Source organism: Pelodiscus sinensis, chromosome 4, assembly GCF_052426305.1.
Source record: "Pelodiscus sinensis isolate ZL-2025 chromosome 4, ASM5242630v1, whole genome shotgun sequence".
NCBI lineage: Eukaryota > Metazoa > Chordata > Testudines > Trionychidae > Pelodiscus > Pelodiscus sinensis.
In genome coordinates this window covers 109,597,695-109,611,719 of record NC_143055.1, presented here as the reverse complement: position 1 = coordinate 109,611,719, position 14,025 = coordinate 109,597,695, and the positions used below count along the sequence as shown (strand labels likewise).

Below are 14,025 nucleotides of genomic sequence, written 5' to 3'. Positions count from 1 at the left end.
GATGGATTCTCAATGCACCTTTTTTATACCTTTAATCTGTATACCTCTATCTTGTTTCCTTTCTAAAATAAACAGCCCCAATACTTTTAGTCTCGCTTCATGTAAAAAATATTTTCCATTTAGTTGGTCGTTCCTGTGAGTTTTTTCTGAATGAGGGTTCACTGAAAATTTTACATGGAAACTTTTTGATAGCAAGCTGACATAAATGGAATATAAACTAGATATCCTGCATCTGATGCCTTAATACCACAGCTATTATTTTTGCTGTGCTACATATTTATTGGAATAACCATTACATTTATCAGTAACGTGCAGTAACACATGCTACATGAAAAGAAACCTTGTCAAATGTCCAGAGTTGTATTTTTCTATAATACAACAAACAAAACCTTTTACAGCAGTAGTCTCCAACCTTTTAAAGCAGTGGTCCCCAACACGGTGCCCGCGGGCGCCATGATGCCTGCGGGGGCATTTGTGTGCGTCTGCCAAATGCTCGGGGCTGGCCTGGCCCTGGGCACGTGGCGCATGCGTGGTGCCGGAGCCGGCCCTGAGCGCATGGTGAGCGCCGGCCCTGGGAGCGCTGCGGATTGGCCGCCCGTGCTCTGGGCGCGCAGCGCTGGGGGGGGCGCCAGCCCTGGGCGCGCGGCGCTTGGGGGGGGCGCGTGGCGCTTGGGGTGAACGACCATGCCCCCTGGCGCCTGGCAACCTCAAATGGTTGGGGACCACTGTTTTAAAGTATGAGATCACTTTTTGAATTTAAGTGCAATCCTAAATACCTTTGCCCCGCCTCCTTCGTGGCCCTGCCCCTGCTCACCTCACCCTTCCTTCCTCCCCCATCCTTTCGCCTTTTCATCAGGCAGGGGCAGCTGGTCTTGGGCTAAGGGATTTGGAGTGTGAGAAGGGCTCTGATCCTGGGGCAGGGGTTGGGGTACAGGAAGGGGTTCAGGGTAAGGGTCTGTAAGGGAGTTTGGGTCTGGGGATGCTCAGGGCTAGGGCAGGGACTTGGGGTACAGTACAGGGTAAAATACTGGAACAGGGATTCAGAATGCAGGTTCCAGCTGGACACTGCTTACCACAGGTGGCTCCTGGATAATGGTGCAGTGGGGCTAAGGCAGGCTCACCCCTGCACCGTCCCTGCACCACTCTCCAAAGCAGCCAGCAAACTTCCTCCATCCCAAACCCTGTTGTGCCCCCACCCCTGTTCTGTGAAGATAGAATACAGCAGTGGTCCCCAACATTTTGGGGCTGCTGCGTGTCCGGGGGCGGGGCCGCTCACGTTCCATGCACAAGGGGCAGGGCTGTGTATGTGCCGCGCACCAGGGGCCAGCACCAGCATGTGCCACTCGCCCGGGGTAGGAGCTGCCCATGCACCAGGCGCCTGGGGCCGGCACCACACATGTGCCATGTGTCTGTGGCAGAGGCTACCCATGCGCCAGGAGCCAGCCCTGGCATGTGCCGTGCGCCCGGAGGCAGGGCCGGCTCAGATTGTTCCGTGGGCACCGCATTGGGGACCACTGGAATACAGGGTGGGTGAGGGGAACAGCTCCAAGGCAAAGGGCAGGAGATGCACAGCAGTGGTGGGAGGGGCAGCTGAAGTGCTGCACTTGATAGCCTCTTGGTCAAACCAGTCAAGATCACCTGTCAGAGGCTCCAAGATCTGATCTTCTAGTTGGTGACACTGTTTTACAGAAACTAAGCACAATAGAAATGTTTTCATTTTTTGTTTGTATTTTTCTGGAAGCATTTGTTTTTAAACAAATAAGTTCTCTGTAGTGTAATCCAAATGTGTAGCATACTGAAACAGACATAATTGATATTGAGCCCATGTTGGAGAAATTTTAAGAAGTAAACAGCACAATTAGTTTAAATGAATTGGATTTTTAACATTCTTTTAGTTCTAACCAGCTAAGCTACCCTTAGTTCCATATTGTAAACAAACACATTTATTTACCTATCTGCTCTTTAAGATGTGCAGTAGAGCTGATGCTGTTAATTGTATTGCAGCAGAGGCACTAGCTACAGACCCTAAGTGAGGCTAAGTTGGCCCTTCTGCTGCCAGTGGCTGTGGGCCCACTCTGGCAGCAGCAGAGGGGCTGGCATTGACCAAGGAATGATGGGGGGCAGGGCACAAGTGCGAAGAGGCAAGGTGGCTGCAGAGCTCTGTGGCTAGGGGCCAGGAGTGCAGCCCCCCGGGAGCACATCGAATTCTGTGGCTAGCAGTCTGGAGGTCAGACTGGTGTCTGTGGGGTTCTCCCTCCCATTGGGCTGTATTCCTGGACCTGGCTGTAGAGCTCCAGAACTACCCTGCCTCTTCCCCCGTGTACCTCCTCTCTCCTGCCTCTTCTCCTTGTCCTTCCCTCCCTAAGCTTAAATGCTGCAAATGAGAGGGAGAAGAGCTGCTGAGCTCATGACCCCCAGCTTTTCCCCATAAGTGTTACAATCTGAGAACACCAACAGGGATGCCTGACCACAAATGTTGTTGGATGAGGGAAATCTAGATTATAGAGGTCCAATCTATAGAATAGAGTAAGTGGCAATCTCTGTCCCAAAGATTTTCTCTCTCTGGGTGGGTATGTCTAGACTACATGCCTCTGTCAGCAGAGGCATATAGAATAGGCTACCCAACATAGTCAGTGAAGTAGGGATTTTAATATCGTCGGCACAGCGTGGCAGTCAAGATATGGATCAGTTGACGGGAAGCCTTTGTCGACTGCTCCTGTAAACCTCGTTTCATGAGGCATAAGGGAATGGTTGACAAAGGTTTCCCCTGTCGACCGATCCGCATCTTGACTGCTGCGCTGTGCTGACAATCAGCTAATCCGGCACAGTGCGGCGGCCATTTTCATTTTAATAAAGCTGGGGATATTTAACTCCCCGCTTCATTGACTGTGTCGGGTAGCTTATTTTACATGCCTCTGCCAACAGGCATGTAGTCTAGACATAACAGCTGCGTCTAGATTGGCATGATTTTCCAGAAATGCTTTTAACGGAAAAGTTTTCCATTAAAAGCATTATTGGAACAGAGCATCTAGATTGGCATGGACGCTTTTCCGCAAAAGCACTTTTTGCGGAAAAGCGTCCGTGCCAATCTAGACATGCTTTTTCGCAAAAAAGCCCCGATCGCCATTTTCGCGATCGGGGCTTTTTTTGCGCCAAACAAATCTGAGCTGTCTACACTGGCCCTTTTGCACGAAAGCTTTGTGCAAAAGGGACTTTTGCCTGAACGGGAGCAGAATAGTATTTCTGCAAGAAGCACTGATTTCTTACAGTAGGAAGTCAGTGCTTTTGTGGAAATTCAAGCGGCCAGTGTAGACAGCTGGCAAGTTTTTCTGGAAACGTGGCTGATTTTCTGGAAAACCTGGGCCAGTCTAGACACAGCCAACCGGTATGTCTATGCTGCAATAAAAAACCTGCTGCACCAGGTCTCGTAGCTTGAATCAATCGGGTTGGCTTGCAGGGCCTGGGCTGTGAGGCTAAAAATTGCATCGTAGATGTTTGGGCCTGAGCTGGAGCCCAGGCACCTTTTGAGAGAGGTAGATCTCAGAGCCTGTACTCCAGACTGAGCCTGAAAGTTAAACTGTAAATGTTAGCACTACTATTTGAGTCTCACAAGCCCAACTCAACTGATCTGGGCCAGCTTTCAGCTATGCCACTGGTCTTTTATTGTCGTGTAGACATATCTAAATTAATTCAAGGGAATGGAGGGAAGGGAGAAGATAATATACAAGCAGAATGAACAACATGATTTGAAAACATATTAATTCTGTGATTTAAAAAAAATGTTTAGGGGTTGGGTTTTATAAGGCAAATGAGCTGAAAGTCAAGACAAAAGGAAGGTGAAAGAGTATATAGGAAACAGAAGGAAGAAGGGGAACATAGAGTGCAGGTACATAAGGCTAATGTGAAGAAACTGTTCAGGAGGAGCTTGATCAAGGAGCCTGAACAGGGGAAAGAAAGTTAAACATTTCTGATGACATCACTTGTGTCCAAAGCATGCTGCAGCTGTTTATAAGTTGTAATAGTATTGAGAGAATGATTTTAGGTGGATGGTTAAAAGTTTGGCTGATGTTACGGTCAGGATGACCACTGTCTCAATCCTACAACTGGTTCTGTGAGGATGGCATTTTCAGGATTGGAGTACATTTTTCCTTATCTATGTAATTCCGTGTTCCTCAACACGGCGCCCGCGGGGGCATTTCTCGGCGCCCGCCAAGTGCTCAGGGCTGGCTTGGCCCCGGGCACGTGGCGCATGCACGGTGCCGGAGCCGGCCCCGGGCGCGTGGCGCACTGTGAGCGCCGGCCCTGGGGGCGCCACGGATTCACCCCCCACGGCGCATGGGGGGGAGAAAGTGCTAGCGCCGGCCCCGGGCGCGCGGCGCTTGAGGGAGAGGGGAGAAAGAGCGCCAGCGCCGGCCCCGGGCGCGCGGCGCTTGGGGGAGAGAGCGCCGGCCCCGGGCGCGCGGCGCTTGGGAGGGGGGGGGAGAGAGCGCCGGCCCCGGGCACGCGGCTCTTGGGGGAGAGAGCGCCGGCCCCGGAATGCGGCTATGGGGGGGGTGCCCCCCCGGGCGCCCGGCGGGCGAACGGCCACGCCCCCTGGCGCCCAGCAACCCCAAATGGTTGGGGACCACTGATGTAATTTAATATATACATGTGATTATTAAAACTGAAATAACTTTAGAAGTCTCATTTACTTTTCACTATTAATACTATTTATATTTTACATTTCTTTTGTCTAGGATTGTGAGAATAGGCAATAATCAGTTTCTCTTTCTAGTTAGGATTTATTTTTGGTTTTCGTGCACTACTAAGAACACTTACATTGCATTGCAAACACTGCTGATATTTGTTCAAAATATTTTTTCTGCTGTTTTCTTAAACACAAGTTCAGGAGCACATTTTTCATAGTTTTAATTTTTTCATAAGAGACATACATTTTGGATAAAATTTGATCTATTTCTTAGAACCTTTTTTATGTTTCATTATTCATTAAACAATGAGAGAGGCTGGACCACAGAACCCACAAGTCCCATCCCTATGTCACTTGTTGACACTTAATAAATATACTCTGCTTCTTTACAGAAATACGAGCCAAATATAATTTTATATAATGTATTGAATAGTTTTGCAGGCCTATGTGAAAGCCCATCATGTCTGTTTAACAATTATTCTGTCAGCTTAGTGTAACATGCTTTTAAACTTCTTGCGCTAGAGGAAATGTAACAAGTTCCATATTACACAACAACCAAACCAATCTGAAAGGAAAAATGTTATCAGCAAAAAATTCCTTCCTTTTCTTAGTTCTCTTCACATTGCCCCCTTCTGATTTTCAAAGAGATGACTATTGAAAGTGCATATCTAATCCCCATAATTATTTCCTCTGTCCAGTTTCACTTACATTTATTATTATTCAACACTGTTAAGAGACAGACAAGGGAGATTTAAATCTGGAGAAGGAGGAAAATGCTAGGGAATGAGCAACTCCTTAGATCACCTTAAGCATGTGGGTTTGAATAACACGAGGCAAGATATTAATGCTTCCAGCAGGAGGAGCCAGTGAAACTCAGCATGGCCCTAATGCAGTGGTCACCAACCAGTAGATCAGGATCTACTGGTAGATCTTGGAGCCTCTGACAGGTGAACCTGACTGGTCTGTCTGGGAGGCTATCAAGTACCAGCCCTTCAGCTGCCCTTCCCCACACTGTCCTGCTGCTCCTGCTCAGATCTTCAGAGCTGCCCCTGGGAGCCTCCTGCTTGTTGTGCAGCGTGAAGGAGAGAGAGGCAGGGGAGGCACTGATGTCACTCTGTCCCCCTTTCCCATACCACATCTTCACAGAGTGAGAAGGGTGGTGCCTCAGCAAAGGGGTGAAGCAGGGGTTTGGCCTTAGAGAAGGGCTAGGGCAGGGATATTTGTATCTGAGATAGATCCTGGACTGACTTAAATTCAAAAAGTGATCTTGTGCTTAAAAAGGTTGGCAACCACTGCCCTAATGTTACTTTAGAAAATTAACTATTGCTGCAGTGAGTATCAGCAAGTATAGACCAGGATAAACAACAGAAACAATGGTTTTCTGAAAGGATGCTGAACATGGATTGTACTGGTCTATGCATGTAGGTAGGTCTTCTGGTGTAGGTTTATGTGAATGACTATATTTTAAAGCATATTTAATGTGTCTTTGTATAGTTTTCATGTACAGTTGTCATTTTAAAAACATAAGATGAAGGCAGTATCCTTATCTATAGAAACTGCAGTGTTACAAGGAGAGAGGAAAATGCCCTATTGGAGAGAACAGTTAACTGGGAATAAAAAAACAGCCTTTTGAACATAGCAGGTGGGTTTGCATTCAGCACTACCATCTGTCTGAGACTGAATGAGAAATTTCCTAAATAAATGTTTGAGGTAATGAATTGTCTGTTTCATGATGAAAAGGTTTTTGATGGCTAGGAGAGTGAGAGCAAGAGAAACCTGTTGGATTAATCTAAGCCTTCAAATTTCAAAGATGAATGCAAAATGTAACTGAGACACCAAGATGAGCATATTATTGTGCGGTTGGGTCAGTTGAGTGTGAAAGTTAGCAGTTAGAAATTATACTGCATCTTTCTGAAAAGTGGTTTGTGTAAGCAAGGGTGGGAGGTTTTCCTAGCACACTACTCTATACAGGTAGTCCCCGAGTTACGCGGATCCGACTTATGTCGGATCCGCAGTTACAAACGGGGATTTTCTCGCCCCGGAGGACTCGAGCGGTGGGACGCCTGGTCCCGCCGCCCGCCTTCTCCGGGGCGAGAAAAGCTGCTCCCTGTCTGCCTGGTCTGCTGCGGGAGCCAGCAGACCAGGGAGACAGGGAGCAAAGCGGCACAGGACCCAGGGCCGGACCCGCGGCCGCTTCCAGATCAGCGGCTGAATCTGGATTCCAGTTCCGACTTACATACAGATTCAACTTAAGAACAAACCTACAGTCCCTATCTTGTACGTAACCCGGGGACTGCCTGTAACTGGAATTGTGATAGATAATCTGCTTGTAGGAGTTGGAGGTTTGTTAAAGATGAAGCACAAAGGATTTTTTCTACAATTGGCTTTTTGCATTTTTTCCTTTTTATGGTATGTAAAGAAGGCCTGAAAAGCTTTTTGTTAAAGTTTTTTCCCTTATTTTTTATATTAGAGATATCAGGCATGTCTAATGCAGTCTTCCCTAGCTATGCTGCATAACCCTCTGGGAAATCTTAGGGATGTTTATTGAGAGTTGTAACACCATAATTGAAAAGGCAAGGAGGTTGAATCTTTAACAAGGCTCACTTTAGTTGTGATTTTAATCACTGAAATTATGTAGCTGTAAACATGAAAAACAAAAAGCATAAACAGACTGACTAAAAATCTCTTCCTTCTTCCTATTGCTAAGATCTGTATTGGCTCTTATGAAGTTACCATTTCAGTAGTTTTTTGGTCACCATAGAGTCTTCCAGCCTTACCATGATCTGAATGTTTTATATGGAAAACAAAAAGAATTAAATTAAACATACCTGAAACATCACTTCAGACAATCCTTACACGTAATAAAGGAACAAAAATAAAGGGCATGAGCACAAATTCCTCTCTTCTCCATTTAATGCAGATTATCTTTAAATCTGGTGGAGGTTTATGATGATCTGTCAGTAGTGGCTCCATGTAAAGATAGTCTTGGTTGAGCCAAGAAAAAGACAGAAACAACCCAAATGCTCTGTGGTGACCTAATATATCTTTAGGGGTGTTTATTCTTTTTCTCTAACAAATTGTTTTGAAGATTTGAGCTTTACTTACATGCATGAGCAGGCATGTTTATTTTTTATTTGTTTGTTGCATGATATAACGTTCGAACTATATTTTGAAAATTAACTCTGTATTAAGATTTTAAGGACTGGAGCAATTTTATGGCATAATGCTTTCTCTCTACTGGAAAGACATTTTCTACAGCATAGACTGTGATAAGGTGTCTAAAAAGGTATGAGGGTTTTTTTTTCCCCTCTGTCAAACATTCTGGAGAATTTAACGTTTAATTGGAAAACATTTTCTTAGCCTCTCAGGTGGCAAAATTATCTTTCCAAATATGAACCATTAGAGTGTTGTCTTCTCTGCAGACAGAGAAGTTTGAAAATCTCCAAAATAGCTCTAAGAAATGTTATGTGCCACTGTTCAACTCAACAAAATGTTGATGCCTGATGACACATTAATATCAATATTATTAATTAATTCACTGTTGATTATTTTAAGAGAAACATCCAATTACAGTAAAACTCCAATAGTCTGGCATCCAATAGTCCGGCACTCCTGATAGTCCGGCATCAAAATGGCAAGAGCCTAGTGAGTGAGCTTCAGCAAAAAATGAGTCACAAGGTAACAGCGGCAGCAGCTGAACTGAGCAAAAAGGGTAAAAAAGGCTTAAAAAAACTAAAACATTACAGTGTACTGTATACAGTATGTACAATAAAAAGAGTTAAGAGCACTTTATATACAGTATATAATGTATACAGTGTATATATATATAACCAGTTTATAGTACCTCTTGATAGTCCGGCATATCTGATAATCTGTCACCACCTAGGACCCATAGGTTCTGGATTATCGGAAGTCTACTGTACTGTGCTTTCTCTCTTCATACTGAATGTTGTGGGGGATGAATAAAAGAGTGGCTACCTTCAGCCTATTGGTGTTAAAGTCTACAATTGTAAGCAGAGAAATCCTACAATAGGTTAGGCCTTCCTCTGCCTGACTCTCAGCATCTGAATGTACCCTCTGTCTAAGCTTTTGTCTAAGAAGGCATGTGTTTTTCCTTGCTTCAGCCAGCAACTGCTTATCATCTTTTCTCAGCATAGTCTCTGATACGGCTTCCTACTTAATGTAGTACAGTGAGAATATACGTTTGTGATAGAGACACATGGAACAGCTGAGGACAGAGCAAAAGGCAAAGCAAGTTCTGTTAAGGAGCTTGGCTATGGGAGAAGAGGATACATTGTGGTAATTCTCCCTTTGATGCAGGCCCAGGGAAGAGAAGAGAAAAAGTTCCGGATGATGAAAAATGGTAAGGCCAAGTGTGAAATTCAGGATTGGGAAATTATATTATTTTTTAGGTGCTGGCAGTGTACTTTGCACTTTGTGCATACTAATATTGCAATTCCAATGGAGTTTACATCTTAAGAAAGACTTAAGATAGAGGTGGACTAGAAGAGGTGTTGAGTATTGAAAATATCTTTGTTCAGTTTTTTGTATAGTTTGGGGGGATGGAAAAGAGAACAGTCTAGAGGCCAGCATAGTTAAAATGGTGTAAATGTGACAACAGCAGAGTTACTTTGCATTAGTGTAACTACAGTCAGATTCTGGCCCTAGGAGGTTAAGCTGCTCTAAACAATTCTAAAAACCTGAAATTTTTTTGGCGGGGGGGGGGGGGCTGTTGTGAACAGAGAGCAATATACTGTATTGGCCTTGTCTAGGCTGTTCCCTACTCTGGCACTCTGAGTGCAGATGGTGGGGGCCCACAAGAGACCTCAAAATACCTTGCCCTATTGGCTTCTGTCTAAAAGCTTCCCAAGGTCACAGATTCTCTGGCCTTGGGAAGTAGCTGCCACCACCAAGTGAAAAACCCCTTTCTTCCTGAACCAAGGAAGAAGCATTTGGGACTTCTTCCAGAGAAGTACTCCTAAGCATTTTTACCACTGGAGAGCTTGGAATAAAAAGAGAAAACAAACTGCAATTTCTGATAGCTGACCTCCCAGTCTTAGGCATGCATACACAGACCTCCTTTGCCTTCCAGGACACAAGAGTCAAATCATAGCCTTAAAAAAGGTGATTTTATTAACAAAACAAAAAGATATATTTGATAAATCATACTTGGTTGGAGGGGTTTTAAAACAATGGAGAAAAGAATAATTTAAAAACAGAGCGAAATCCCATCCCTGGAATACAGCTTAAAGTTACAACGTATGAGGGGAGGGATACATGGGCTTAGCACAGAGAAGTTTAACCAAACAACAGAACAAAGGAAATAACCTGATCGCATCTAAATAGGAATTTCCATATCTGCTTATGATCTGTGCTTTAAGGTCCAGTCCATTTCCATGCCCAGTATTCTTTGTAGGCATGGTAGTTCTGCCTGATTTAATTAATTTTGTTCCCTCAACTCCTGGCTTAAATTCACACACAGGAAAAACAGCAGGCAGATATCCCTTTCAATTGAAATCTCAATACTTTCTCCCATTGGCTTTCCTGGCTTCCTGCCAACACCCCCTGGCTACTTGAGTTTAACCCTTTAGTCATCAAATGCTGGGATGTTCAGAAAAGACCAGCACTTCTATCCATCACAGTTCTAACTGGACTTAATTAAGAACATAATTTGTTCCACTCCATAGAATGAGTTTAATACTGCTGATCTATCTGGTAGCTGACAAAAGGGTTAAATGTAAAGCAGTATACCTCTGTGTCTGCCATTGTTTCTTGGTATATTACTTTCAAGTAGATTCTGTTTAGCAGATCCCAGGAATATTCTAATGCTTCCATTATAATACAGTAAACTTCCGATAATCCGACACCTTTAGGACCCAGGGGGTGCCGGATTATCAAATATGCCGGACTATCGGAAGGGGGGGGGCTATGAGAGGTCTGGGGTGGGTTGGGGTGGGCTGATCCTTGGTGCAGCGAGACCAACCCGGCAGCACCCCAGCTGCTCTTGGCGCTACTGGACCAACCCAACAGCATCCTAGCTGCTCTGCCCCAGGTGTCCCCAAGTCAGCCGCTGCTTATACTGATCAGCAGCTGACTCCAGGAAGTCCAAGGCAGAGCTGCTTTGCCCTGGGCTTTCTGGAGTCAGCCGCTGGTCAGTTTCAACAGCAGCTGAATCAGGACACCTGGGACAGAGCAGCTGGGAGGCTGCGGGGTTAGTCCCCGCAGCGCCGCACCTCGGGGCTGCGCGACCAACCTGGCAGCACCTCAACTGCTCTGTCCCAGGCGTCCCAATTCAGCTGCTGTTGAAACTGACCAGCAGCTGACTCCAGGAAGCCGGGGCAGAGCAGCTCTGCCTTGGGCTTCCTGGAGTCAGCGGCTAGTCAGTTTCAGCAGCAGCTGAAATGGGGACAGCTGGGGTGCTGCCAACTTGGTCCCGCAGCCCTGAGGGGCAGTGTTACGGGACCTACCCGGCGGCACTCCAGCTGCTCTGCCCCCAGCTCCCCCGATTCAGCCACTGGTCAGTTTTAGCAGCAGCTGAATCGGGGAAGCTGGGGGCAGAGCAGCTCCAATGGTCCGGCTGCCTGGAGCACTTCCGGGTTCCTGATGGTGCCAGACCATCAGGAGTGCCAGGGCATCAGATGCCGGACTATTGGAGTTTTACTGTACAGGCAGTCCCCGAGTTATGCGGATCCGACTTATGTCGGATCCGTACTTACGAACGGGGCTTTTCTCGCCCCGGAGGACGCGGGCTGCGGGACCGCCCAGATGTGCCGAGGTCCCGCCGCCCGCATCCTCCGGGGCGAGAAAAGCTGCTCCGCGTCTCCCTGGTCTGCTGACGCGGAGCAAAGCATCTGGGTGCTCCCACCGCCCGGGTCCTCTGCAGCAGACCAGGGAGACGCGGAGCAAAGCCGCGGAGGACCCAGGCGGGACAGCGGCGCATCTGGGTGCTCCCGCCACCCGGGTCCTCCGCGGCTTTGCTCCTAGTCTCTCTGGTCTTTTGGGGGAGGCCCCCCCCAGAAGACCAGGGAGACGCGGAGCAAAGCCGTGGAGGACCTGGGCGGCGGTACCGCGGTGTGTCTCGGTCCCGCCGCCTGCGTCTCCATGGTCTGCTGGGGGGGGGGGGGCAGCTAGTGCGGCCCCACCCCCCAGCAGACCAGGCTTTTTTCGAGGATGCATGTGGTAGAGCAGCTGGGGTGCTGCCGGTTGGTCCCGCAGCGCCGCTCCTCGGCGCTACTGGACCAACCCGGCAGCACCCCAGCTGCTCTGCCCCAGGAGTCCTGATTCAGCCGCTGCTGATCAGTTTCAGCAGCGGCTGAATCCGCACGCCTGGGGCAGAGCACCTGGGGTGCTGCCGGGTTGGACCCCGCTGCGCTGAGGTGCGGTGCTGCGGAGACCTACCCGGCAGCGCCCCAGCTGCTCTGTCCCAGGCGTCCGAATTCAGCTGCTGTTCAAACTGATCAGCGGCTGATTCCAGGAAGCCCGGGGCAGAGAAACTCTGTCTCGGGCTTCCTGTAGTCAGCTGCTGGTCAGTTTCAGCAGCGGCTGAATCTGGACGCCTGTTCCTACTTAAGTACAAATTCAACTTAAGTACAAGCCTACAGTCCCTATCTTGTACGTAACCCGGGGACTGCCTTTATATAGTTTTAACGTGTTCATTTGTTCCTCAAGCAGGACTTTTGTGTCACATTAACCACTAGCCATCAGCTTTTACATTTTTTTCCATCCCAATGCCTCATCCCCTGCATAGTGATTACAGTTTGGAGTCTTTCCTCCAGCAGAAAAAATGAGCAAGTGAATCCTCCGCTGTTTGCCTGATGAGAAGTACTTTGGGATGAAAAGACATACACATTATTCCTTGAGTCTTGATTGTTGGATTTGGAATGTCAATATTGTAAAAGTTTGTGATTAAGGGGTGAAGAACTGCTCACAAATTTGGAATGGAAACATCAGCAGATTTTGCTAAAAGGATTTGCAGCTTTATCTATAACATTAAGAGCAAGCACTATATCATAATTTACTGAGAAAATCTAGTCTACAGTAGAATCAGTAGAAAAACCTGTAAGAAGAGTTGTAGTTTATAAGAGGAACTAGAAGATTTGCCCAAAGTTGGGTGGGTCCTTTAAGTTAAATAAAGTTTTGTTTGTCTTCATTTAAATCATTGTTCTGGAGTGGAGCCGCTCCCAGTGGTCATTCTGCAATAAAACTGTTCCTTCTAGAAGACTTGCCCACCCCCTTCCATTTTATGAGAAACAATCAGATTCACACACACCCAATTGTCCTGGCACAACCAAAACCTGGCCTTGCTGTAAGTTATGATAAGAGAAAGCTGCATACCAAATTTGGTGGTCTGAGCCCTTACCCTGTAGAAGGCGTTCTTGAACAAATGCACTCATGGACGCACATTTCTAAAATATATAGTAAAAAAGATGTATCTATTTGATAGGTTGAAATAACCTTGAAAGCAGAGATCTTATTCATGCTTTTGCATGACAAATTAAAATAATCCAAATGCACACAAAACGAATTTAAAAATTCTTGCAACATATTTTATATGAAAAGCATTGACTTAAAATGCCAGTAATCAGGTAATTCATAGCTAAGACTGATTCTCCTGGATGGATTCTCCATCTTTTGTTTTATAATGCTCCCCACTGAATCATTCTCTCCCCAGAAGTGATTCTAATATATAATCTATGTTGACTTAACTTCTTTGGCTTTAGAGAGTGGGTATGTGAATGGTTAACCAGAAATCCTTACCCTGACCGGTTCTGGTTAACTGCTAGGGGCTGGAGCAGCTCTCTGCCCACCAAGGTCAGGGGGTTGTTCCAGCCCTTCTGGGCCCACTGTAGCTCCTGTCCATGGCAGGCCTAGCCCTCCTCCTCCCGGCCATAGCCTTTGTTCACTGTAGATAGGGACCCATGCTTCCACCCGCCCTACCCCCTTATTTGTTTAATTAAATGGGATTTTATATCCCTTTTCTAGAGTTTGTTTGACCCTCATGATTTCTGGGTTTTTTTAAAGTGCGTTTTTAGGAGAATTAATATTTATTTATTTATTTTATTTGTTGTGCCCTTTTTTGCTTGGCAGGTATATTAAGCTAAGGGAAGATTCAATGTGAATGGTTAACCTTGATGAGCTTCATATATTTTAAATGAAGTGGTGTTATCCGTTATTTTAAAATACTTGTTGTTCCCTTTTTTGCTTGGCAGGTATATTAAGCAAAGGGAAGATTCAATGATTTCTTGATGAGCTTCATATATTTTAAATGAAGTGGTGTTATCAGTTATTTTAAAATACTGTAATACATTATAACCATTGCAGTAATCTGGATTTTTACT

At 46.2% G+C, this 14,025-nt stretch overlaps 1 protein-coding gene across 3 annotated transcripts in view; it reads left to right on the top strand.

Moving 5' to 3' along the window:
• The window catches only part of GSTCD (glutathione S-transferase C-terminal domain containing), a 133,398-nt gene that overhangs the window by 1,657 nt on the left and 117,716 nt on the right, over positions 1 to 14,025 (top strand). Inside the window, exon 1 of one of the 3 annotated variants that reach the window (XM_089778047.1) lies at positions 8,011 to 9,050. The exons of 1 other annotated variant lie outside the window; for it this stretch is intronic. In XM_089778047.1, the coding sequence (XP_089634173.1) occupies positions 9,048 to 9,050 (3 nt within the window). In that variant the 5' untranslated portion in view covers positions 8,011 to 9,047. Of the gene's footprint in view, positions 1 to 8,010; positions 9,051 to 14,025 lie in introns of those variants that run through there. One more of the 3 variants, XM_006119312.5, reaches the window with a different exon arrangement.